The 22,071-nt window shown below is 38.3% G+C and overlaps 5 protein-coding genes across 7 annotated transcripts; 4 read left to right on the top strand and 1 right to left on the bottom strand.

The window, feature by feature from the left end:
- The first annotated feature begins 2,986 nt into the window (after nt 1-2,986).
- On the top strand, nt 2,987-7,198 carry LOC126582974 (WPP domain-interacting tail-anchored protein 1-like). The gene is made up of 5 exons (XM_050247262.1): nt 2,987-3,089; nt 4,012-4,610; nt 4,832-5,970; nt 6,189-6,365; nt 6,620-7,198. Exons 2-5 carry the CDS (start codon nt 4,046-4,048, stop codon nt 6,818-6,820), a joined length of 2,082 nt encoding a protein of 693 aa, XP_050103219.1. The 5' UTR covers nt 2,987-3,089; nt 4,012-4,045; the 3' UTR covers nt 6,821-7,198.
- A 1,474-nt stretch (nt 7,199-8,672) lies between these two features.
- Nucleotides 8,673-11,762, top strand: LOC126582977 (amino acid transporter AVT6A-like). 3 transcript variants are annotated; one of them, XM_050247267.1, is made up of 6 exons: nt 8,673-8,830; nt 9,171-9,665; nt 9,950-10,102; nt 10,200-10,403; nt 10,797-11,262; nt 11,540-11,762. In XM_050247267.1, the coding sequence occupies exons 2-6, from the start codon at nt 9,260-9,262 to the stop codon at nt 11,655-11,657; spliced, it is 1,347 nt and encodes a 448-aa protein (XP_050103224.1). In that variant the 5' UTR covers nt 8,673-8,830; nt 9,171-9,259; the 3' UTR covers nt 11,658-11,762. The 3 variants fall into 3 exon arrangements, with proteins under 3 accessions (XP_050103224.1, XP_050103223.1, XP_050103222.1); XM_050247266.1 differs by lacking the exon at nt 8,673-8,830 and adding an exon at nt 8,860-9,014; XM_050247265.1 differs by lacking the exon at nt 8,673-8,830 and adding an exon at nt 8,868-9,066.
- Nucleotides 11,763-11,916: 154 nt separating this feature from the next.
- Nucleotides 11,917-12,988, top strand: LOC126582984 (biogenesis of lysosome-related organelles complex 1 subunit 2-like). Its single transcript, XM_050247273.1, has one exon. It carries the CDS (start codon nt 12,435-12,437, stop codon nt 12,801-12,803), a length of 369 nt encoding a protein of 122 aa, XP_050103230.1. The 5' UTR covers nt 11,917-12,434; the 3' UTR covers nt 12,804-12,988.
- Nucleotides 12,989-13,505: 517 nt separating this feature from the next.
- Nucleotides 13,506-16,059, bottom strand: LOC126582975 (pentatricopeptide repeat-containing protein At3g29290). Its single transcript, XM_050247263.1, has 2 exons — nt 14,164-16,059; nt 13,506-13,880 (listed from the first exon to the last, which is right to left on the bottom strand). Exons 1-2 carry the CDS (start codon nt 15,727-15,729, stop codon nt 13,656-13,658), a joined length of 1,791 nt encoding a protein of 596 aa, XP_050103220.1. The 5' UTR covers nt 15,730-16,059; the 3' UTR covers nt 13,506-13,655.
- Nucleotides 16,060-16,470: 411 nt separating this feature from the next.
- LOC126582973 (uncharacterized) lies at nt 16,471-22,058 on the top strand. Its single transcript, XM_050247261.1, has 12 exons — nt 16,471-16,920; nt 17,455-17,540; nt 17,696-17,775; nt 17,980-18,035; nt 18,291-18,339; nt 18,518-18,664; nt 18,843-18,938; nt 19,785-19,898; nt 20,053-20,183; nt 20,394-20,632; nt 20,724-21,509; nt 21,665-22,058. The coding sequence occupies exons 1-12, from the start codon at nt 16,556-16,558 to the stop codon at nt 21,712-21,714; spliced, it is 2,199 nt and encodes a 732-aa protein (XP_050103218.1). The 5' UTR covers nt 16,471-16,555; the 3' UTR covers nt 21,715-22,058.
- Nucleotides 22,059-22,071: the final 13 nt, after the last annotated feature.

Here is a 22,071-nt window from a genome sequence, read left to right as displayed (position 1 = left end):
GTATTGTTTCATTTATTCCACTGCACACACCATCGATTTTACAACAGTTTTCTCAATTTTCTATGGTTTTCATGGTAACATACTGAACTAACTTTGGATTGTATTTAATATTATACAAATCAAAATTTTACCTTTATTATACTCTGAATCTCTTATTATGCTTACAATAATGACAACAACCAAATGTTATCTCATTAAGTGTGTCGGTTTAAATAATCCTAGAACGTTTCTCTCAGTTTTGCGCAAAGTTTTCCATTACCTTCAAATACTCTATATATGTTTTTTTAAAGTCTCTTTCAAGTCTTCCTAGATTTTTCTCTACTTTTTTTTGCCCTGACCCTCTGTCTCAAAGTTGCATCTTATAACCAAAGAAGAATATGTAGTCTTCAGTCCACATATTTAGACCACTTTAATCGATTTACTATCATTTTATTTTTAATTGCCGCTAATTCTACTTATTTTTAACACTTTTTGTATTAGTAAATATTGCAAGCAAATGTATGCCACAAATTATAAAAAGATTAGAGTTGATGTCATCCAAGGTGTAAAGGTCGAATTGATTGAACACTGCATTAGTTTAATATGTGGCTTTCTCTAACGTAATTATGAACGTCAATTCAATTTTGGAATTTCTCATTGAGTGGGCAAAAAATCGATACATAATCAAATTATAATATTCGTAAGACATTTCTCATAAAATGATTAGAAATTTTGTATTATAGTGTGAGAGCTGTTTCAATCAAACAGTTTTACCCAATATTTCTAAACTTCTGACACATCGAAAATCACCAACGTTCAAACTTTAAAAAGGACTTTTGGAATGCTAGAAATGGTGAGATAAACTCTGTTTTTACTAAATTTATTGAATGAAAGGTTGATGAATACAAGGTCTAAGAAAGTTTATATGGGCCTGCTCACCAAATGACAAAGGAAAACAAAGCGGCAAACTATGAAAATTATAAAACAACCCCAATTATTAGTAAATTGTAGTTTTGACCCTCTAAACGACTTCAAACACCCAAAATTCTTCGCATGTTATCGTGAAACGTTTTGTATAATTCGTCTTGCCGTATCGCCGCCAGAATGATTCCACAGGCCAAATTCTGACTCTAAGATCAAAAGTTGCACTAAACCAAATTTGTACCGTTACACACCTCTTCTACGACCGCCCTAAACTGGGTTTGTCCCTTTAAACCCCTTTTTTACCTAACATTACATAATCATCCTAGTAAGCGGATCCTTTCCACCAAGTCCACCAAGGCACACAATTCGAGCTTTTGAAATTTGATCAAACGGCTACAAACAAGAATCCACTTTAAAAGTTATAATAACTCTAACCGTTAAATTAAATTTCAAATGTCCGGATTGTATACCTTGGTAAACTTGGTAGAAATCTTCCGGAGGGGATCCTTTCCCATCCTAGTAAGATTACATTAAAAAAGAAGACCAATAAGGTGATTAAGATATATAATATAAACATGAGGTGGTGGTTGCACCACGTGTGAAATTGGTGGTGCTGTAACTACAACTACAAGGAATCTTTTAGCAGTTCCTCCTTAACTCTTCTTCTTACGTCAGCTAATCATGATTGGTGAGAGATTACTTGAAAGCTAAATCCGATTGGGGACAAAGCCACATTATAAATCTATTCGTTTGGTGCAAGATTACTAACCAATTACCATTTAAATAATGTTGAGTGGCCTCTTAAGACCAATCTGGATCACATGTTAATGTGTCTGATTACGTGTTATGTCCGATTAATCTCTTAAAAATATAATGTTCTTATTATATGAATTTTACTCAAATGTACGCTAGTTTCGTCTTGAGAAATGACAGATTTATGTGGCCGCCCTACACAAGAATCTCATATATTTTAGACGGTGGGACCCTTCACCCCAATATTTCACCAAATGCCATCAATTATGTAAAGGATCTGGATTGTTTGCTCTTCTCATCTCATATCCTTCACGTCCCTTTCTATTTTTGTGGTCACGGTTAAATCACGTCAACATTTTATATTCTTATTACTTTTTGTTTTATTACTTTGATAAAAAATCAATATAAAATGTTGACGTGATTTAAGCATGACTACATAAATAGAAAATGATGAGAAAGGGATGTGACGGGGAAAGGCAGACAATCTAGGTACATATGTAAAAGGACGGCCTACCGGATTCATGATGAAAGAGGTCCATTCCGTCGGACGCAGTGACTCAATGATTTAAGTTATTTACTTTATAAAGTAGTGGTGCACAAATTTAAACTGTTGCACCTTTAACTTATTTGTTGTTTGGTTCTCACTTTTAATTTATGATTTATCATATTTCTTTTTATTACAACCGATATTTTTATAAGTAGTACAAAAGTATTAAAGGATTTGTTTAAAATTACTTTTAAAATGGCTGAAACTGTTTTTAGTAAATATACTTTTATATCAATTTTCAGTAAAAATACAAATGAAATTTGGAAAACACTTTGATTCTTACAAGAAGTACATAACTAATACTTCTTACAGGAAGCACATAACTGATGTTTCTTACATGAAACACTTCAAGTGCTTTGAAACAAAAAAAATATTTCTTCTAAAGGCGATTTTAATTATTTTAAAAACATTTCCAAACGAGCTTTAAAGTATAAGCAATCACACACACACTATGCCTGTGAAACATAAAACATGAGAAATAAAATAATTGAGTGAAAAAATACTTATATGTATTTAATACAACTATTACCTCAAATGTTATATTTAATCTTCTAATTTAATTATATTCACATGAATTATACATCATCGTCAGATAATTATTGTATCTTTAGGGCCGATTTATGTTTTATTTTTAGAAAGTTGGTTTCTATCACCAAAAGGAAAAGAAAAAATGGCTTTGGGCCGTTTCAAGGTCATTTTGTTGTCGATTTTTGGGCTCAAATCACAAATTGAAGCCCATTTAAAAAATGTCTGCACCCGCCGACCCAAATGCAGCCCAAAAGAAGCAGTTTTCCTTCCTTCCCTTCTTTCTTCGTTCCATCGTTTTCTGTCTGTGTTGTGTGCCTCTGCGTGCTCCAACAGAATCTCACACCCAGTTTTTCCAAAGGTGCGAACTTGCTTTTGATCTTATAAACGCTTTTTTTTCACCGTCGGATTGAATCCGTCGACCAGGAGGATGAAACTGGTGTTTCTGAATCTGTTTGCTAAGCATTCCAGAATCTGAAGAAGTACAATAAAAAAAATTATGATTTTGTTTGTTTTTTTTTTTTTTCCTACCAAAACGGTGACTGAAATGTGATTACTGTAGTTGCTTCGTGTGTTTCGATTTGTTTTAAATTTCTTGATTTGGGATTTCAAATGGGTAATTAAATTCTTGATTTTGGATTTTAAAGACAATTCCTTTCCTGCGTAGTTCAAATTTAGACTTTTGTTTATGTAAAATACAATCAAGAGAAACGTTAAGGGACTATTTCAAAAGTAGAACTCTTCATGGACTCTATGTCGCCTCACACTCTAACATCAATTACCGATGTTGGCACGGAAATTGATGTTAAACTGTGAGGCGACGGAGTCTCATTTTGAGAAAGTCCCTTAGCATTTCTCTATAATCAATAACGAGGCTATAATTAAAGACAAGAGCTTCCTTATATAATGTGTTAATAACAATGTTTTTTTTTTTTTTTGAACAAATTGTTAGTAGCAATGTTAAGTGTGGAGGTTTACCTTATTCATTCCACCATGTGAACTTAATTAGAGTTTTTTTCCTCGCAAGATTTTATTATCTTTTTAGGTTCATATGTTATTAACTGTTTTTGCTACTGAGGGGATCGTGTTTGTTGACGTGATGCTCTCCATTCCGTTGTGTTGGTTGTCTTGTTATCGGAGATAAGTTAGTAATGTTTACCGCAACAGATTTATTTGCAAAGTTAAGCATTTTTATTTGAGCTTGAACTTCCCCCTGGGTGATAACTTGTACATATTTACGTACGGAGCTGCATTTATCTTTCTTTGTACCTGTTGATATTCAGGTTTCAGAATCACGTCAACAAGTGCGGTCTTAAAATGGATTACGGTGCTGGTCATGAAGCGAGTGTATCTGGCAATGATGTTAATGTTGATGACCTGGAAGTGGAATCGAGTATAGCTTGCAATCTCGGAAGTGTCTCTTCTGATGGTGTGGTTGTTGGAGAATTAAGACATCTTGGCGAGGTTCTGACCCGAGTGGAACTAGATCTAGCATGTGCATCTGAGAAGTTAGTTAATTTAAATGTTCTTATGATGCGTGTGGCAACCAAGGAGAGCGAGTTTGAAGCCTTTGCTTCCGAGGAAGAGCATACATCAGCTTATTATCTTGAGAAGGCTATGGAGCTCAGTCTCTTATTTGGAATTGTAGACGCGGAGTTGAGTGAATTGGAGAAACTCATGGCTGTACTTCAAACAGAGATCACCAGTGCCCAGGGGATACTATCTTCATACACGTACTTGGGAGAAACTGTCGCGGTAATTGAAGAAAAGCTGCGCGACTCTGAACAATCATTGAAGCAGTTGCAAGATCAGGCCTATGAAATTAGGATGGAATCCTTGAATCTCCAGAGGGCATTTCCATGTTTTGATGGAGAACGAAATTGTAAGCTACAACCCTTAATTCGGTTCTTGATTTTCTTGTCAGGACCACGTTTTTCTCATTCTTATTTTGTTTATGAGTGATGGAGTTGCCCGAAATTTGTGGCATACGCCAGGCAGGTTTTATAACCACTTTGGTGCGCACACAAGTCCTTGAAGTCGTGAAATATTCTAGAGTATAACTGTTTATTTTCTTGTGCATTCTAATGCATAGTGTATTGACAGGGAATGATAACGAAGAAGTGGTTGGTTTAGAGGATGACAAAGTTTCGAGCACGAATGTAAAGATAAAAATGCAATCTGTTGAACAGCAAAGACATATTCTGAGGATGCTAGAGAAGGCTTTGGCAAGAGAGATGGATCTTGAAAAGAAACTGACCAAATCAAAACAAATTGAAGAAGATCTGAAACTGAGGGTGGACTCTTCAGAGCAAGAAGCATATTGCATGGAGGAGGAAGCAGCAGATGCTTTGGGTAGGTGGTTGCAGGCAGATAATGCATCCGAGGTCCTGATGGGTATTTCAAAAGAGCTATTGGGTAGACTCCAGGTTCTCCAGTTTAATTTAAATGGTTCAGCTCAGCGAGAAGCTGAGCTGAGATCAAAACTCGACTGTCAGGCTGAAGCCAAAGAAAACACATTGCGGAAGCTTGAAAGCAGCAACGCAAAACTAAATAGCTTCCTTCTAGAACAGACAGCTGGCTTAAAATACAGCTTGAAGGAAGCTGAAGATAAATTAATTATTGCCAATTCCGAGGCCTTTACTATGAGGGAAAAGGTGGGTGCACTTGAGGAGCAGCATAATGTTGAAGTCAGTGAATTGGAAAATGCTATTGCTGATCTGAAAGAAAATGTATCAAAAGCTGAAGCTAGGGCCGAGAATGCAGAAGCCAAAAGCAAATTACTAACAGAGACTAATACAGAACTTAATGAAGAGCTCGGACTTCTTAAAAGCGCTGGCAGTCCCTTGGAGATGGTGGATTCACTTGAGAGAAAGTTACGGGAATCTAATACCCGGTTACAGCATGCAGTGGCAACTGCTGAAGCTAGCCAGGAGAAACAGAATATGTTGTATTCTACAATCACTGACATGGACAGTGTGATTGAGGATCTAAAGCAGAAGGTTTTAAAAGCTGAAAATCGGGCTGACATAACGGAAGACAAGCGTATAATTTTATCAGAGTCCAATGCAGATCTAAATGAGGAAATAAGCTTTCTGAGGGGTAGATTGGAATGCTTGGAGGCATCTTTACATCAAGCCGAGGAAGTAAGAATAGCTACTGCGGCTGATATTGGTCTTCGGTCTAAAGTTCTTACAAATTTATTGATGGAACTTGCTTTTGAGAGAGAGCGCCTTCATAAGCAGGTATTCACCTATCCTATATTTGATCAATTTTTCAAGTTCAGGGTTGGTTTTTGACTATGAAGTGGGAAATTCTCTTTTAGTTGTTTCTTTCACATGACTTGGAACCCGACTTCTTTTTTCGTTTTGGTCACTTAATAGTATTTGGGTCAAAAATGTGGGTAGTGTGTTTTTCCAACTCTAGAAATGTTCACCTTAGCTGCTGGTGATTGAATGTGCAGATCTCTTCATTAGCAATGGAGAATAAAACTTTAAAACTGAAGTTGCAAACAAACAATTCTCGTTCTGTGGTCATCGGAAATGATGACAGAGAAAATTGTAAAGACTCGAAGCATGAAATGGCTACTGGTGCAAGAGAAACTAAGGAAGAAGATGAGTTGGCTGCTAGCAATTCTAAGGTCAGTACTATGATGAACCCTGTTTGACACTTTTGCTTGCTTTCTTTGTTAATAGTTCAGTGTTATTTTTTTTTCAATGTTAATTTCTCATGCTTCAGGAATGCTTTTATTTTTTCGCCAAGCAATTTAACTTCATATTTAGTGTTCTCATTTTTTTATTGACCAAAAATATATTTCTCTTCGTATCTTCTGCATGTTGTGTTTTCTACTGAGATTTACGTTTGTAAAATGGCTTCCGTATTTGTACATTTCAGCTGGATAGGACTCAAAAAAAGGCATCTGTTGGTGAGAGTCGTGAGACTAAAGTGGAACATACTGATTCTACATCCAAGTTCGAGACTGTGAGGAGAATAGATGCAGGAGTGCTAAGCTTTAAGCATTTACTCATGGGAACAATCATTCTACTGGTTTCGGCTGGAGCTTATTTCCTTCTCCAACAAGACAGCCCATTTTGATGTTTTGCTGCAGTAGAAAGAAAAAGGAAAAAGTAGGCTTGCATTCTGAATTTGTTCGGGGAGATGTGATGCAAGGCATTGTACCTAAGGTACAATTCAGAGGAGATGCGATGCGATGCGTTGTACCTGAGGTATGATTTTGAACCGAAGTTATATGCTGACTGCCCTTCAGCAACCGAGGCATAGCACGATACTTTTTGATATCCGCTTTTGTATTGTAAAATCTCCGGTAGCGTTAATAGTCCTGCTCGTCGAAGGGGGAAATTTTTGCTGTACTGAATTTTCGTTGAAACTTGTTTGGTAATTAGGTGGTAATTACTTGTATCATGAATGTAAACACAGGAAACTTCTTCAATGGTAGTTAACTTTTTACCACTATTCTCAAGGCGGAGTAATGCGTTAGGATTATGATACGTCGAAGGGCTGCCTCCTCTCTTTCCCTCAGCAAGGCAGGGCCTTAAGAACAGATTTGTGTTGGAATTTTTAGGGTTGTTTTCATTGTAGGTGCTATATACATACCAAATATTTGGGTAGCTTTTGGGTTCAGGGGTGCAACCATGGGAGGCTGGTTTGCATTTGTTTTTCCCTGCTTCCATCACTCTCAAGTGAGTCAATTTTTTTGCTTTCTTCAACTAGAGTTAACTCACTTCATTTTTTTAGACCTAATTTACAAACTTTTAATCGAAAACAGAACTGGAAGAACACTAAACCGACCATAAGTCATAGATAGGGAAATGATTTCCATACTCTCTTTTAGCTTCTTCATTTCACCTGCCAATTACGTCCCTCGAATTTTCATTTTATGCAATCCGATTCCAATCCAATGACTAAAATTTTCATTTTAGCTCCTTTATTCTAAACTTAGCATCTCTCAAGTTCTATTCTCGTTTAAAAGTTTGTAACCAGTTTCTTTTGTGTATAAATTCCGAATTATTGTGAGGTATTGACTTTTCTGATATCATATTCCCTATTGATTTTGGTGTGTTTCAGGGATCCTCATTGTATAGCAACTACAACGGACAAGATTGATTACAGCATTAGAACTAGAATTTGGTTCTTCAAGTATAAATTCACACATCTTTATTCCGTTTCAACAACTTGGTACCTTTTGCTCTTTACATTCGAAAGAACCGTGTCATACAAGTAAAACTCGTCTATCAGTCAATTGATAAGAGAGAAAAATAATGGTATGAAATAGGATTCGTTTTTTTTCCTCATTCGCTCATAAGGCGGTAGGGAGATCTTTTTAAACCAAATGACGTGGGTGTAGATGATTAGATTATTAACTAAATGTCGATTAACGTGTTTGTTTCTTATTGGTAACATGTCATTTAGGTTAAAATTTCAGTTTAAAAATTTAGTACCCTAACTTATTCTCTTATTAAAGATCATTTTAGCCAAAAGCCATAAATGACTTAATTTCAGCCTCTATTTGCTGAAATGATCATTTTTTACCTTTTAGTATGTCGTTCATATATCATCATTGTGTCACCAAAATTTCAACAATGCGTCGATATATAATCAATATATCATGAATTTTAAGGAGTTCAACAATTGAAATTTAATTTTATATCACTTTAGCCATAAACCCCTAAATCAGGAGAGAATTTTCAGTGCGACTGTTACACGAGATAGTATACCACGCGTCGCTGTATAAATGATGGGATATGTATGTTAAAAATTTAATAACTTAAAAAATAAAATTTCCCGTCACTTACATAAAACACGATGTGTACCATTCGTATTCCCGTCATAACTAAAAATTTATCCTAAACCAGACGAGGATAAATTGACACAGAATGTAAGGCAGAGAGATGGAGACGTGTGGGAAAATCATTTTGTTTTCTTAAGAAGGCATATGGAGCAAACCGGTAGGCGTGGCCTATTAATCATCCTCCGCCGACGGTGACCACCGGACCACGCGTCGCGATCTCAACATCTCTTGTAACTTGGAAACAGGAGTTTCTACTTCCTCGTATGGAACTCCACCTACAGTCAACAGCACGTGCAGTAAGCTTCTTCCATTTGTTTGACCTTCAACTTTAAATCTAATAAAAAAAACAAGATTTGGATGACGATGACGTTGCTGTCGTCGATCGTACTTTTGGAACTCGCACACAGATCATCAGCCTCACCTAACTACATTTCGTATTCCGGTCGAATGCGAACTCTCACTGACGAATGAACGATTCATGTACGCAAGCACGTATTTGTTTGACTGCTAGCTCAACTTCTTGAGTTCCACGGTTTGAATTTTTGGTCTTAAATTTTATGAACTCGCAGTTTTTTCATTTTTTTAAGTTCGATTTCTCCCAAGATTTGATAACCCAGTTGCCATTTTCGATTACAGTTCACAGTTCTGAACCAAAAACTTGGATCAAATTTGATGAACTGATAAAGTTTCAAGCTTTTGATGAGATTTGAGTTCGGCGTTGGAATATGATTACTAGAGAAGATGATGAAAGCCAAAGCACCCCATTGCTGTCCACGAGTGAGAACGCAGAAGTTGAAGCTGGGTTTGCCGAACCCAGCAAACCCAGCGGAGGAGCTTCGTTCTATGGATCTGTGTTTAACTTGTCATGCACGGTTATCGGTTCCGGGATCATGAGCCTACCTGCAACTCTAACCATACTGGGACTGATCCCCGGAGTTGCGCTGATCGTCGTTGCTGCATTCCTGACAGAAGCATCCATTGAGATGCTGCTGAGGTTCAGCAAGCCGGGTTCGGTGTTTTCGTATGGTGATCTCATGGGGGAAGCATTTGGAAAGGTTGGGAAGGTTTTGGTTCAGATTTGTGTTATTGTCAACAACATTGGTGCTCTCACTGTGTATATGATTATAATAGGTGAAAATCTCAATGCCTTTTCTTCTTATGTTATGATTTGTCTCTCTCGTCTTTCAGTTTGATTCTGAGTCCGCCTAATCTTTTAAAACGCGTCAATTTGAGTACTAAGGGAAAATTAGCGCGTTTTAAAATATTAGGAGGTTAAAGCCAAACTGAAAGACGAGAGGGCAAAAGGGAAAGAGCCAATAAGTGCAGAGGTATGGCTAAATTTTTCCGTGTTCTAAGGCTCGAAAATTGTATGAATTTGCTAAGCTACTAGGTTAATTCTGTTTTTTGGTGGGCAGAGGATGTTCTTTCTGGTTCGACTTCAAGCGGAGTTCATCATGCCGGCATTTTGGAAGAGAGGTTAGGGGTGCATTGGTGGACCGGGCGTGCTTTCGTTCTGGTTGTCCTAACCGTTGTTGTATTTATTCCGTTGGTATGTTTTAAGCGCATCGGTTAGTATCTCTTTCGTTGTTGTAAGAATCTACAGATGTTAAGTACTTGTTTCCGTTTACCAACAAAAAGACCAATTTTTTAAGTTCTTTTCTGCAGATTCACTGCGATTCACGTCAGCTGTATCGGTTGCGCTGGCAGTTGTTTTTCTCGTCGCTGTCATTGTGATCACAGTGTACAAATTCGTACTGGGAAGCATAGAGAGACCTGCATTGTTTCCCAGTGTCACTGATTTGCCTTCCTTTCTTAATCTTTTCACTGCATTCCCTGTTGTGGTTTTTGCTTATGTCTGCCACTACAATGGTAAGCAAATTGGTCCTCTCCTTGTAGAGCAGTCTTCTTTCATAAACATAATTTGTAGGAAATTGAAGTTCCGTAACAAGATTATCATCGAAACATAATTATACGTTTGCAATCTGCTTCCAGCTTATATAATCCGATACATTGTGTGATGTCAAAAGATAAATTTACGTATCCCTTGTCTTTAGTTTGTTTAAGTCAGTCATTCTCCAGTGCAGTTAACTACTCATTTCCTTATTGTTAAAACTTTCAAGCCCTTTTCATTAGTTTTCCTTTCTAAAAGTGCTTACCGCATGTTGAAAAAGGGCAGTTAATCGCACCTATGTCAAACTCATAAGGCTATAAGACTGATTTGAGGCATGCTTTGGTTCTCATGATCCGGCGATTTTGATGCAGTTCACACCATACAAAATGAGCTCAAAGATACTCCAACAATGCCAGCAATCGTGCGTGCTACAGTTGCTCTCTGCGCCGTTGTGTATGTGATGACAGGCCTGTTCGGGTTCCTCCTCTTCGGTGACTCAACTCTTTCCGACCTGCTGTCCAATTTTGACACAGACCTTGGCATTCCATACAGCTCTGTCTTCAATGACATCGTGCGAATCAGTTATGCCGCCCATATTTTACTTGTGTATCCCATTGGTTTTTTCCCTCTCCGGCTGAACTTGGACGGCCTTCTCTTCCCCTCAGCCAGACCGCTGGCTTCAGACAACGTAAGGTTTTCGTTGATCAGCGCCGGAATCATTGCCATCACCCTCTTGGGTGCCATATTCATACCGAGCATATGGGTGGCTTTTGAGTTCACAGGTGCAACTGTTGGAGCTCTGCTTGCATTCATCTTCCCTGCTTGCATTGTTCTCAAGTGAGTCCATCTTCCTTTCCTTTACGCTGAAATTTCTTGCACATAGCCACCTTACCTGCACATAAACTGGGATGCCTCTATGGCGGTATTTCCACACCAATCAGACAATCCCCCGCCAAGCGTTTTAACCAATGCACATGTCTATGCGTGATTGATTTAGAAAACTGCTACAACGGCTCCTCCTAAGTGTTTAAATTGTAACGTAACGACAATCTCACATTTTGTTTCATCTCAAATCGTCGGAAAAAAAATTAAGAAATTGAACATTCTGTTTCAGGGACCCTCACGGAATTGCATGGAGAAAGGACAAGATTTTGTCAGTGTTCATGATCATTCTCGCTGTAATCTCAAGTGTGGTAGCCATTTATAGTGATGCATATTCATTGTTGACATAGCAGGGGCTCTCAACTTATCAATTGAAACATGTCATATATATATTATATATATACACACACGTGTGTGTATAGATACAAAATAGATAAATACATAATTCAGCAATATGCAACTCCAGCCACCCCATCTCTTCAAACCCCTCCAAACCCCAATCATCCCAATTTCTACCCGTCCCCAACCCCCCCACCACCACCTCCCCTACCACCCACAACAACTTGGAAATTAGGAGAACCTTATCCCGTGACAACCCACCATCAAAAAGACCCAAAAGAAATCATGACAATATTTCTTTTTAGAAAAAATTCATGATAATACTAAAATTGTGATTCTGCACATATATCGTACACTCAATAGTCCAACACAGTTAAATTTAATTGGTCGACAATTTTGACAAAACTCAAACGTGTTAAAAAGGCTGTTTGGAAGAGGGAGTTGTTGTGCGGCCTAAAAAAAGTCAAGAGAGTGGTAATGATGTCTAAAGACCTTTGGGTTTTCATTGTGGGTGGTAGAATTAGGGGTGGTTGAGGTCTTGAAAGAAAGGATGGCCGGAATTTTCTAGTGCTAGAATTTTACTTTTTTTAGTTTTTTAAATTTGCATATAACAAGAGAATTATTAAGCGCATTTGAAATTTTAAAATAAAGAATAATAAGTTAAATGTAAAAATAAGATAAATGATTCCGAATAAAAATTTTCAAAATAAAAAGAAATAAACTGCTTCACACACAAAAGCGAACCCAAATCAGTCAGGTCCGTACCGAGCCCAAAGTTCCAAATTCCAATGGCTGCTGCTGCGAAGGAAGAGCAAAAAGGCGAGCTCGCCGAGTCTATCAACGATCTCTTCGGTAGCGTCTCCGCCATGGTCAAATCGGAGCTCCAGGGATCGACCAACCACCTCGATCTCCTCGAAAAGATGAACCTGCGAGTCGCCGAAGAGTACAAGGGATTCGGCGACGTGGCGGCGGGGCTGAGCGTGTTCGTGGAGCAGCTCAAGGCCAAAAGCGGCAGCTTCGAGGAGTACGTGAAGCAGATCGACGTCATCGAGCAGCAGGTGACGGAGTTCGAGGCCGTGATTTCGGTGCTCGACAGATACGTGTCCATGTTGGAGTCCAAAGTCCAATCTGTTCATCAGAATCCTCCGGCTTCATGAATTCGAAATTGTCTCTGAAAATTGTTCTTTTGTTTTGTTTGAATTTTGTGGCAATGTGTACATTTTGAAACGAGGTTTCCACAACAGACTTCGGAATATTTGAGATTGCTTTAGGTTGGTTGAAAGTACTTCTGCTAAAAATGCTTTTACCAGAAGCACAATAAAGTTTTTATCTTAAATCTGAATGCTTGTCACAAAAGCGCTTGGAAATGCTCCATGGTCGTGAACTGTCAAGCGTTGAAGCCACTGTTCTAAAAATTCCTGATTAGGCGCTTGACGGAAGGTCTCTGTCTCGATTAATGCCTAAGAGTTTGAAAATTAAAAAAGAACGCTTAGACCGCCTAGCCCGTCCAGACCCACATAGGCACCCGTTTAGGATGCGACTCATTTAGACAGAAAATAGATAACTTTCATTTTATATTTTATTTTTTCAATAAATTGTAAGAGACTTGTTGAATACTTAAATGAATACACATTATATGCATGTTCCCAATGTTTTCATTATGTACCAATATCTTCTAATATATATGTCATTTTATTTTGTAATTTATAATGAAATGATATATATTTTAAGTATAAACAAACACTTATTTACACGAAATATAATAAATTTACTTAAATCCGCCTAGCCGCCAGGCCCTAGCTCACCGCCCTACTAGCGTCTAACGTCTTTTTTAGAACCTTGGTTGAAGCACAAATCAATTAAGCACGTGAGCGGACACGCTAGCATTCGCCATCCATAGATGGTCATAGAAGTAATATGGTAAAATTTACAAGTATACAGCCAACTGGTTCATGTCATGAACAAGAACAATACGTGATTCTGTTACCTTTTTCCTGTTCCGACATCAGTTAACTGCGATAATAAGAAAACTTGTTACTTGTTTTGTAACGAGAAGGCTGCGGCTTCTTCTTCCGTCTCTGCAAATTTTGCAACATCATAGCCCGGGTTTTCCCATCGGGTTGCAGACCGCTCTCGCGCATCTTCGTGTAAAGCTTCTTTGCTAGTTCTGTTTTGCCTCGTAAGCACATTCCTTGAATGACAGCGTTATAGAGCGACGCATCTGGTGCAGCACACTGCAGAACAAAGTACACATTGTAGAGGTCAAATAACCTCGAAACAACAATGTCGATAAATTTCTTCCCAATATAAGCGGGGATATCGACAAAACAAAACACAGGTGAAGCGAAGTAGGTTTCATCAATAAAGTTAAGCATTACTGGCAGTTGGAAAACGGTAGGAAAAACAAATGATCCAGTTTTCGGGTTCACTAAAAAGAGTTTGTTTTATACATGATTTCACGAGAAATTAAAGAAAACTAACACAACCCTGAAAAATTAAAGAAACACAAAAACTTACGTTAAGGATTTCCTCGACTTCATCCCAGAGAGAACCCCAAATGCAACCTCGTATTAGTGACAGATAAGTAAATGTGTCTGCGGTGCATTTCTGGTGAACCATGTGCTCGTAAACTTGCAGCGCAACTTCAGGTTTCCTTGCTCTCTCACAAGCACCGATTACAAGATTATATGACGCAGTAGAAACTGACTGCCCCGAAGCTTCTAGTTGCCATAAAAGCTTTAAAGCTTTATCCCATAGACCAAGCTTCGAACAAGACATTAAAGCCGTATTGTACAAATGCGAGTTTAACTGAGAGCCCTGACTTGTCTTGATACTCTCATAAAGCTTAAGAGCTTCACTGTGTCGATTTGCTCTATACAGTGCGCCAAGTAATGCATTCCATGTGTAAGTGTCGGGTGAATGACCCAAAGATTTCATGATGTTATATACCTTGAATGCTAGTTCAACCTCCCCAGCTTTCCCAAGTGAATTTATCAATGCATTGAATGCAACTGGATTTGGCTTGAGTCCACTGTTCAACATATTATCGAAGATGTTTAGCGCAATATCCCACTTTCCGTCCTTTGAGCATGCACCGATGATAGCGTGCATTGTATCATCCCCTGGTTCAAAATTATTTTGAATCATTTCATCGTAAGCATCAAGAGCTAGTTCATGCTGACCACAACGAACAAAAATGCTAACTAAGAGACAATAAGTAACTCGTGTTCCAGCATGGTCATTGTCCTTAATACTTCTCCACAATCTCTCGGTTTCACGCCAATTCTTCACTTTACCACAAATCGATATCATAGTGTTATAGACGATGGTATCAAAAGCATCTCTTGCTTCACTTTCCTCTTCCATTGCCAAAAACATTTCGATAGCAGAGTCACAGCCCTCAACAACAGAAACTGCCTTAAGTACCAAGCTATAACTATGCCCCGTGGTCAACTTCTTTCTCTTCATAAACTCAAAAACCCTCAAACCGTCATCAAGTAACCCGTTTCTCAAGAGGCAAGACAACAGCGAATTACAAGCATGTAAATTAGGAAGAAGGCCTGATAGTTCCATGGAAGTAAACAGTTCCAACGCACTTCGAGTGTTATTTGTTCTACTAAGCACCAAAATCCGCTTCGATAATGTTTCTTCATCCATCTCCTCCAGATAACCAACCCTGTCCACATTCAATGTAGCCTTCCTATTCAAATTCGACTCGGGCTGGATCACAACCTCAGGTTCTACATCCAAGTCCTTGTCAAATTCCAACTCTCCCCAAGGAGGCAATTTTTGCCTAACAAAAGCAGCAGCATCACCATATCCCCGGTTTTGAATCAATTTATCTTCTTCCTCTTCCTCACAAACCAACCCAGACTGCACACCAGCCACCATGTTCTGCAATGTCAGAGATTTCGCCTTCCTTGGCAACAACAAATTGGGCAACCACATGGAAACTAAGCACTTTTGAGAAAGCCGAAAGCCGATTTTACGGTTAGAACTCGTTGGACTACATGGTTTGTGTTGGAGATTAAACCCATTTGCATTAATCACTATGGAAACTGAAACCCTCATCACCTCCCCCATAAACCCAGAATTAAAAACTAACACACGAACACATAAAGCTTACAAATTTGGTATTTCTTCGATCATACGAACTGGGTTTTGTGATACAACTCACCTGAACAGCATGACCCAATTGAAGAATTCTAAGATTCCAGCAACACAACAGCTTTCTGAAGCTCCAAGCAAGTATTTTGCGATACGAAAATTCTAAATTGCAGGGACTGCTTGGTAACCCAGAAAAATACCGAGAAAATCCGGAAACTGGAAAATTGTACCTTAAATTCAATACTTTAAGAGCCGCCCAGTTCAAACTTGGTAGATTATGCTCTTCTTCTTCTTGTATACAGGAGAGCAAATTATCTGCATTTTTCTGAGAGGTACCCTGTTAAATCTCCATACGACGGCGTTTTACAGAATATTTTAAATTTGCAGAAGTAGGATCTGAATTTTTTCAATTTTGTGGAATCACCCCATCTGAATTTAACTTTTTTCATAACTAACCACCTAAATTTCACCTCAATTTGGTACCCAAACTTTTTAGGGGTTGTTTTCACAAAGGCAAACCTTGTCATTTATCACGATCTTGTACGATAGTGAATAGTTATATCCAAGCTAATCTTCTTTATCAAACGAGGCCGAAGGAGATTAAAGTCGATAAAAGTGCTAAATTGTACTAAATAATTTGTTCAGTTGGTAATTACGCAAATTAAAAAAGTGAAGTGTCATTTGTGACGTTACAAATAAGCGCCAAAATACCAACCCGGCCCAAAGGCCCAACCCATTAAAATTTGGCGGTCGGCGCCTCTCCAACTTCCCTACGACTTCGCCGCTCTTTCTCTGAACTCCAATGACGAACGCCATGGGTCCTCCGCCAGTCCTCGACTCCGAAACCCTAAACACCGAACCGGCCGGAACGTCGTCGTCTTCGACCACAATGAAGCCCCCAATGGGTCCCCCGCCTTCCAAAAACCCTAGCCCTCCTCCTCCACCACAGTCCGAATCCCCAATCCCCGAAGACCAGCTTCAATCCAGTCCCGCCGTTAACGATTCAACCGAAGCAGCCGAAGAAAATGCCAAGCAGTCCTCAAACTCGAAGCCGCAATCTCACAGCGTCCCGATTCCGTACACGATTCCGCCCTGGAATGCAGCTCCGTGCCACCAGTTCCAGCTCGAGGTTCTCAAGGACGGTGCTATCATCAACCAATTCGATGTGTAAGCTTCTTCCTCTTCTTCAAGTTTCAAATTTCAAGATTTTAGGGGGGTGTATTCAATTGGGATTTTAAAGGATTTTAATTCTTTTAATGAATCTAGGGGTATTCAATTGGGATTTTAAATGATTCTCTGAAATTCTAGGTGTATTCAATTAGAATTTTAAGATAGTTTATTAAAATCCTTAGAAATCTAGGTGTATTCAATTAAGATTTTAAAGAAGTTTATAACATTCCAGGTGTATTCAATTAGAAATTGATTTTAAAGAATTTGAGAAAGTTGAGGAATTAGAGGGAATTGGAGAGATTTCGTAGTGTATTTTAAGCATCCACAAATCTCACATCTTCCCATGAGATTTGGAGGGAATTGAATCAAAATTTTATATGGAATCTCTACAAATCAATTAAACTCCATAAAAATCCATGGATTTATAAATCCATTAAAATCTCTCACATTCTCAATTGAATACACCCCCCTTAGTTGTTTGTGATCGAAAATTTCGAATTTCTGTTGTGATTGAAAATTTTGAAATTTCAGATACGAGAAAGGAGCGTACATGTTTGGCCGAATCGACCTCTGCGACTTTGTGCTGGAGCATCCGACTGTTTCTCGCTTCCATGCCGGTAATTAACGGCCTCTTTCGCTTTGCATTTTAGCTTCTTTGTTGTGGTTTTGTTAAATAGATTCAATAAAATTCGTGGGCTTGTTGCATTGTAATAGATTTTGGTGCCAAATCTTTTATAACATGTTAATTTTATGTTTTCGCTCTTTTGTTCAGTTCTTCAGTTCAAGAGAAGTGGGGAGGCGTATATTTACGATCTTGGGAGTACTCACGGCACTTTCGTTAACAAGAATCAGGTACTTATATGCAGATGATTGCTTTCCCCGCTTTTAATCCATGCCGTTTGGTCCAAAAATGCAAACACGCATTGACCTGGGAAATCTTAGAGTTGTTTTCAAATTAGTAATTAACTTTGCAGTGTGGATGGCGGGGGTTTTGTTACACTCTATATGCAAAGGCTCTGGATTGTTCCTAATGGTTTTCTCATGCCTAATAATCAGGTGAACAAAAAGGTTTACGTGGATTTACGCGTTGGTGATGTCATCCGCTTTGGGCTGTGAGTATCTTCTTATCTTAACTCTCACTTCCTTTGTGTATCTTCTTAGGTGTGTAACTGTATTAGATTATGAGACATAGGCATTTGATTTGACAATTTATAATTACTTGAGATTATTTTGAGGAACCCAACGTGATTAATTCATAGTCAACTGCTAGATACTTAGATTTGGACCTAAAATGCCTTGTCATTGTAGAATAATACGTGTCTTTCTGAAACACTTCTGATAATTGTCTTCTTCTTTCTTTTTTTTAGTTCAACTCGTCTGTACATTTTCCAAGGACCATCCGATCTGATGCCACGGGTAAGACTTTCTTATTTAAATTCTGTAATGCTTTAATTGGTAATACATGTGTATTATTCACTGGCAATAATCTACATGAATTTGCGTCCAGCGGTAAGGATCTACATGAGTTTTCAAACTTTCAAAACAGAGCATATAGTCATGAATAGTTCATGGATTAATGTTTGGTTGTATGTAGGAAAAAGACTTGAAGCTTTTAAAAATAGCCAAAATGCGTGAAGACATCCTAGATCAGGAAGCATCACTTCAACGGGCAAGACATGAAGCTTCTCTTGCTGATGGCATCTCATGGGGCATGGATGAGGATGCTATTGAGGAAGCTGAGGTGTGTGGGGTTTTATGATCACATCATTTTCGTATGCGTTTTGGATATAAGTTTACGTGAAATGCATTACATATCCTGCTATTTTCTTCAAGTCTGATATTTTTTTTTTCCAATGATGAATTGGAAGAAGATAATTCTATTGTACATTTTACTTACTTATGTGGTTTTGGAATTTTAGGATGACGGTGAGGAAGTAACTTGGCAAACATACAAAGGACAGCTAACAGAAAAACAAGAAAAAACCCGCGAAAAAGTACTTAAAAGATTGGAAAAGGCAAGTGGTTTTTATTCTTCTTCTTTTCTTTTTTTTATCTTTTTATTAATGAAATGCTATCTTCCCTCGTATGTTAGACCATTTTCTTTCCCATTATATATATCCTCAAGATACTTGTGCTTTTTAGCAATGAAATACTGTCTTCCTTTTATGTTAGGTCCCTCTGTTGTAAATTGTTTTTATCCTCAAGATATCTTGTTAGCATCTTATTGTTACAAGTTGTGTATGTTACTTGGTATTGGACGAAAACAGTTCTTGAATTGGTATTCAGAAAGGTCACAACCAGTGTACCTGTTATGAGCATATTAAAAAAATTGTATATATTGCTTGGTTTCTGAGGAGAGCAACAATTCAAGTAAATTTATTATAATGGTAGAAATAGAGCACCTCTTAAAATGGTTGAAAGTGCTGCTTGTAGCTCTAATCTATGGGTTTCTGCATTCCTTTAATAGGTTGGTCATACCCGCATTAGTCATCTCGATTATGTGAATTCCTCCACCTTATTTACCTGATGTAGTTCTCGTGTTACTGTGTTTAAAGATGCACAGCGTGACTTTGACAAACCTGACCCTTTCTTCTCATTGATTTCCTTTTTTTTTTAATGGGGAGATGGAAAGATGAAAGATTGGGAAACTTCTAAGGGTTGATGATAGAAAATTTGTTTTTACATAGTACAGAGGTATTCTCCCTTTATCTAATGTTGAAATGTATACCGATCAAATTATTCTATCAGAAACATAACAAACGATTTTTTATAAAGGTCTTTAAGCTTTATGGTCAATCTTTGTGTATGTTGTTATGAAAACTTCTTGTCCTATCCTTACCATTTCATGTTTCTTCTTGTAGATTGCTCATATGAAGAAAGAGATAGATGCTATTCGTGCTAAAGACATCCCTCAAGGTGGGTTGACTCAAGGACAACAAACTCAGATTGCTCGAAATGAACAGAGAATGGAACAGGTAAAATTCTTCACAAATAGGCATACACCGGTCCATTTCTTCTTTAAATTGGTAGTTGATAAACCGAAGCACAAATGTTGTGTCCATCAATTCCAAAGGGAAAAGAGAGGGGGGCCTTTCTGGTTAACATGTTATCTGTTTAAATGTTTAACAGATTATGGAAGAACTTGAAAATCTGGAAGAGACGTTGAATGAGAGTATTCGAGAAAGTTTAGGTGCGCGTGTTGGGAAACCATCTCGTGGTAAGAAGAAAGGAGCAGTTGAAGAAGAAGAAGAACTTTTGAGGTATTTTATTAATAACAAAAACCTAGGCAAAAGTGTTGGAGGGTTTTTTGAGTTGATCAGGGTATCCCTATAACAGCAATCATGAAGTTGTGATTTTCATAATCATCTGTGAATTTTGATTACTATAGAAATGGCATCCTTTAACTGTCAATTCGATATGGTTTCTCAGTTTATTTTTGTCAATGGTTGAAAGTCTTTGTTACTTTGCAGTGATGATGATGAATTCTATGACCGAACAAAGAAGCCTTCAAGTAAAAAGGCAGGTGAAAACCAAAGTGTTGAAACCGCGGACTCTCTTCTCGACAAGAGAGATGTGATCGTGAAAGAAATGGAAGAGAAGAAAGAATTGCTTTTAGTTGAGAAAGCCAAAATGGAATCAGAAACTGTAGAAAAAACTGATGCTGCAGATGCACTGGATGCATTCATGTCGGGGCTTTCAACTAAGCTAGGTGAGTTTTTTGTGCTACCACGGATTTGTTAATATTTGGTTATAGGTGAGTTTTTTGTGCTTTCACTTATTGTTGCTTCTTTCCTTGTTAGTGCTTGATAAAACCGAGGAACTTCAAAAGGAACTATCAGCTCTCCAGTCTGAGTTGGACAGGGTAATGTTCCTTTTGAAGATTGCTGACCCAACTGGTGAAGCTGCCAAGAAAAGGGATTCAAAAGTGCAAGAGGTGCAAGAGTCTAAACCTAACAAATCTGAAACTCCTGCCGCTGCCATAGAAAAGCAACCTCCAATCAAACCAAAGGAAAGTAGGAAACCCGAAAAACCAGCAAATGACTCTATACTGAAAGAGGGAACTACAGATGTTACCACGAATCCAGCTGCTGCCGAGATTGTAACTGATGCAACAGAAGGAAAAAAAGTTGTGTATGCTGTTGCAAAGCCACAGTGGCTTGGGGCTGTTGAGGACAGTAAAACTGAGGAGAATCGTCAAGAGGCAGCACCTGCAGCACCTTCAGATGAGCACGAGGCTGATGGATTTATCGACTATAAAGACAGGAAAAAGGTTTTGGAGACGGAATCTGGGATTGAAAATGCTGCCCCTGGTTTGATTATACGGAAGCGGAAACAAGTTCAAGAATCTGAAGGTAATGACAATGATTCTCGTTTGGCATCCTCAACCGGACCTGAGTTCATGGCAGAGGATGCTGTGGCACTGTTGTTAAAACATAAAAGAGGCTATTATGCACCAGATAATGAGAGCCAAGACGTTTCAGAAGGGAAAAAGTCGAGCAAGGATAAGAAGCCTAAAAGAGTTCTTGGTCCCGAGAAACCTTCATTTCTCGATACTAATACTGAGGAAACGTGGGTGCCTCCTGAAGGTAAAGCTATTTTGCTTCTATGTTCTTGGTTATTACCTTCTGTCTTTTTCGTGTTGGGGTGGCGAAGAGTAACGACTACTGAATCACTGATTGCTGCTATGTTCTCTTTTTGTTCGAAAAAAATCTGATGGTGCTTATCTATATGTTTCATTCAGGACAATCTGGCGATGGACGAACATCCTTGAACAGTCGCTATGGTTACTAGATCCGAATTCCTGCGGTCAAATTGACAGATTATTGTTTGAATGATCGTTTCTACGCCTCTAATGTCATCGATCGAGCTAAAACAGGGGGACGCAACGAGGGAGTAGTTTAGTAGCCATAACAATTTAGGGACGGATGTCGAACCTTTGTAAAGAGAGATGAAAGGCACAGCCAGATATATCTGAACTACTGTTGTACTTTCTAGTTTCAAAGAAAAGGTTAGAGCGAAACTGGTGCGATCAAATCCTTGGCTATTTGGGGAAGTGCTTTTAATAGTGCTTTCAAATAATTAAAAGCACTTTTAAATCACCAAATGACAAAAAAGGTAAGTGTTTTCTGGAAAAAGCACATGTTATGT

Source organism: Malus sylvestris, chromosome 9, assembly GCF_916048215.2.
Source record: "Malus sylvestris chromosome 9, drMalSylv7.2, whole genome shotgun sequence".
NCBI classification, from domain to species: Eukaryota; Viridiplantae; Streptophyta; class Magnoliopsida; order Rosales; family Rosaceae; genus Malus; species Malus sylvestris.
Note: the sequence above shows the minus strand (reverse complement) of the source record. Positions and strands in the feature narration are given on the sequence as shown.

Coding starts and splice junctions, on each gene's coding strand:
- LOC126582974 (XM_050247262.1), top strand. CDS start 4,046: ATGGATTACGGTGCTGGTCATGAAGCGAGTGTATCTGGCAATGATGTT. Junction 4,611..4,831: donor TTTTGATGGAGAACGAAATT/GTAAGCTACAAC, acceptor GTGTATTGACAG/GGAATGATAACGAAGAAGTG. Junction 6,366..6,619: donor TGGCTGCTAGCAATTCTAAG/GTCAGTACTATG, acceptor TGTACATTTCAG/CTGGATAGGACTCAAAAAAA.
- LOC126582977 (XM_050247267.1), top strand. CDS start 9,260: ATGATTACTAGAGAAGATGATGAAAGCCAAAGCACCCCATTGCTGTCC. Junction 10,103..10,199: donor GGTATGTTTTAAGCGCATCG/GTTAGTATCTCT, acceptor TCTTTTCTGCAG/ATTCACTGCGATTCACGTCA. Junction 11,263..11,539: donor CCTGCTTGCATTGTTCTCAA/GTGAGTCCATCT, acceptor ATTCTGTTTCAG/GGACCCTCACGGAATTGCAT.
- LOC126582984 (XM_050247273.1), top strand. CDS start 12,435: ATGGCTGCTGCTGCGAAGGAAGAGCAAAAAGGCGAGCTCGCCGAGTCT.
- LOC126582975 (XM_050247263.1), bottom strand. CDS start 15,729: ATGGGGGAGGTGATGAGGGTTTCAGTTTCCATAGTGATTAATGCAAAT. Junction 13,881..14,163: donor AAGTCGAGGAAATCCTTAAC/GTAAGTTTTTGT, acceptor TTTGTTCTGCAG/TGTGCTGCACCAGATGCGTC.
- LOC126582973 (XM_050247261.1), top strand. CDS start 16,556: ATGACGAACGCCATGGGTCCTCCGCCAGTCCTCGACTCCGAAACCCTA. Junction 18,340..18,517: donor CATCCGATCTGATGCCACGG/GTAAGACTTTCT, acceptor GGTTGTATGTAG/GAAAAAGACTTGAAGCTTTT. Junction 18,939..19,784: donor TACTTAAAAGATTGGAAAAG/GCAAGTGGTTTT, acceptor TTCTTCTTGTAG/ATTGCTCATATGAAGAAAGA.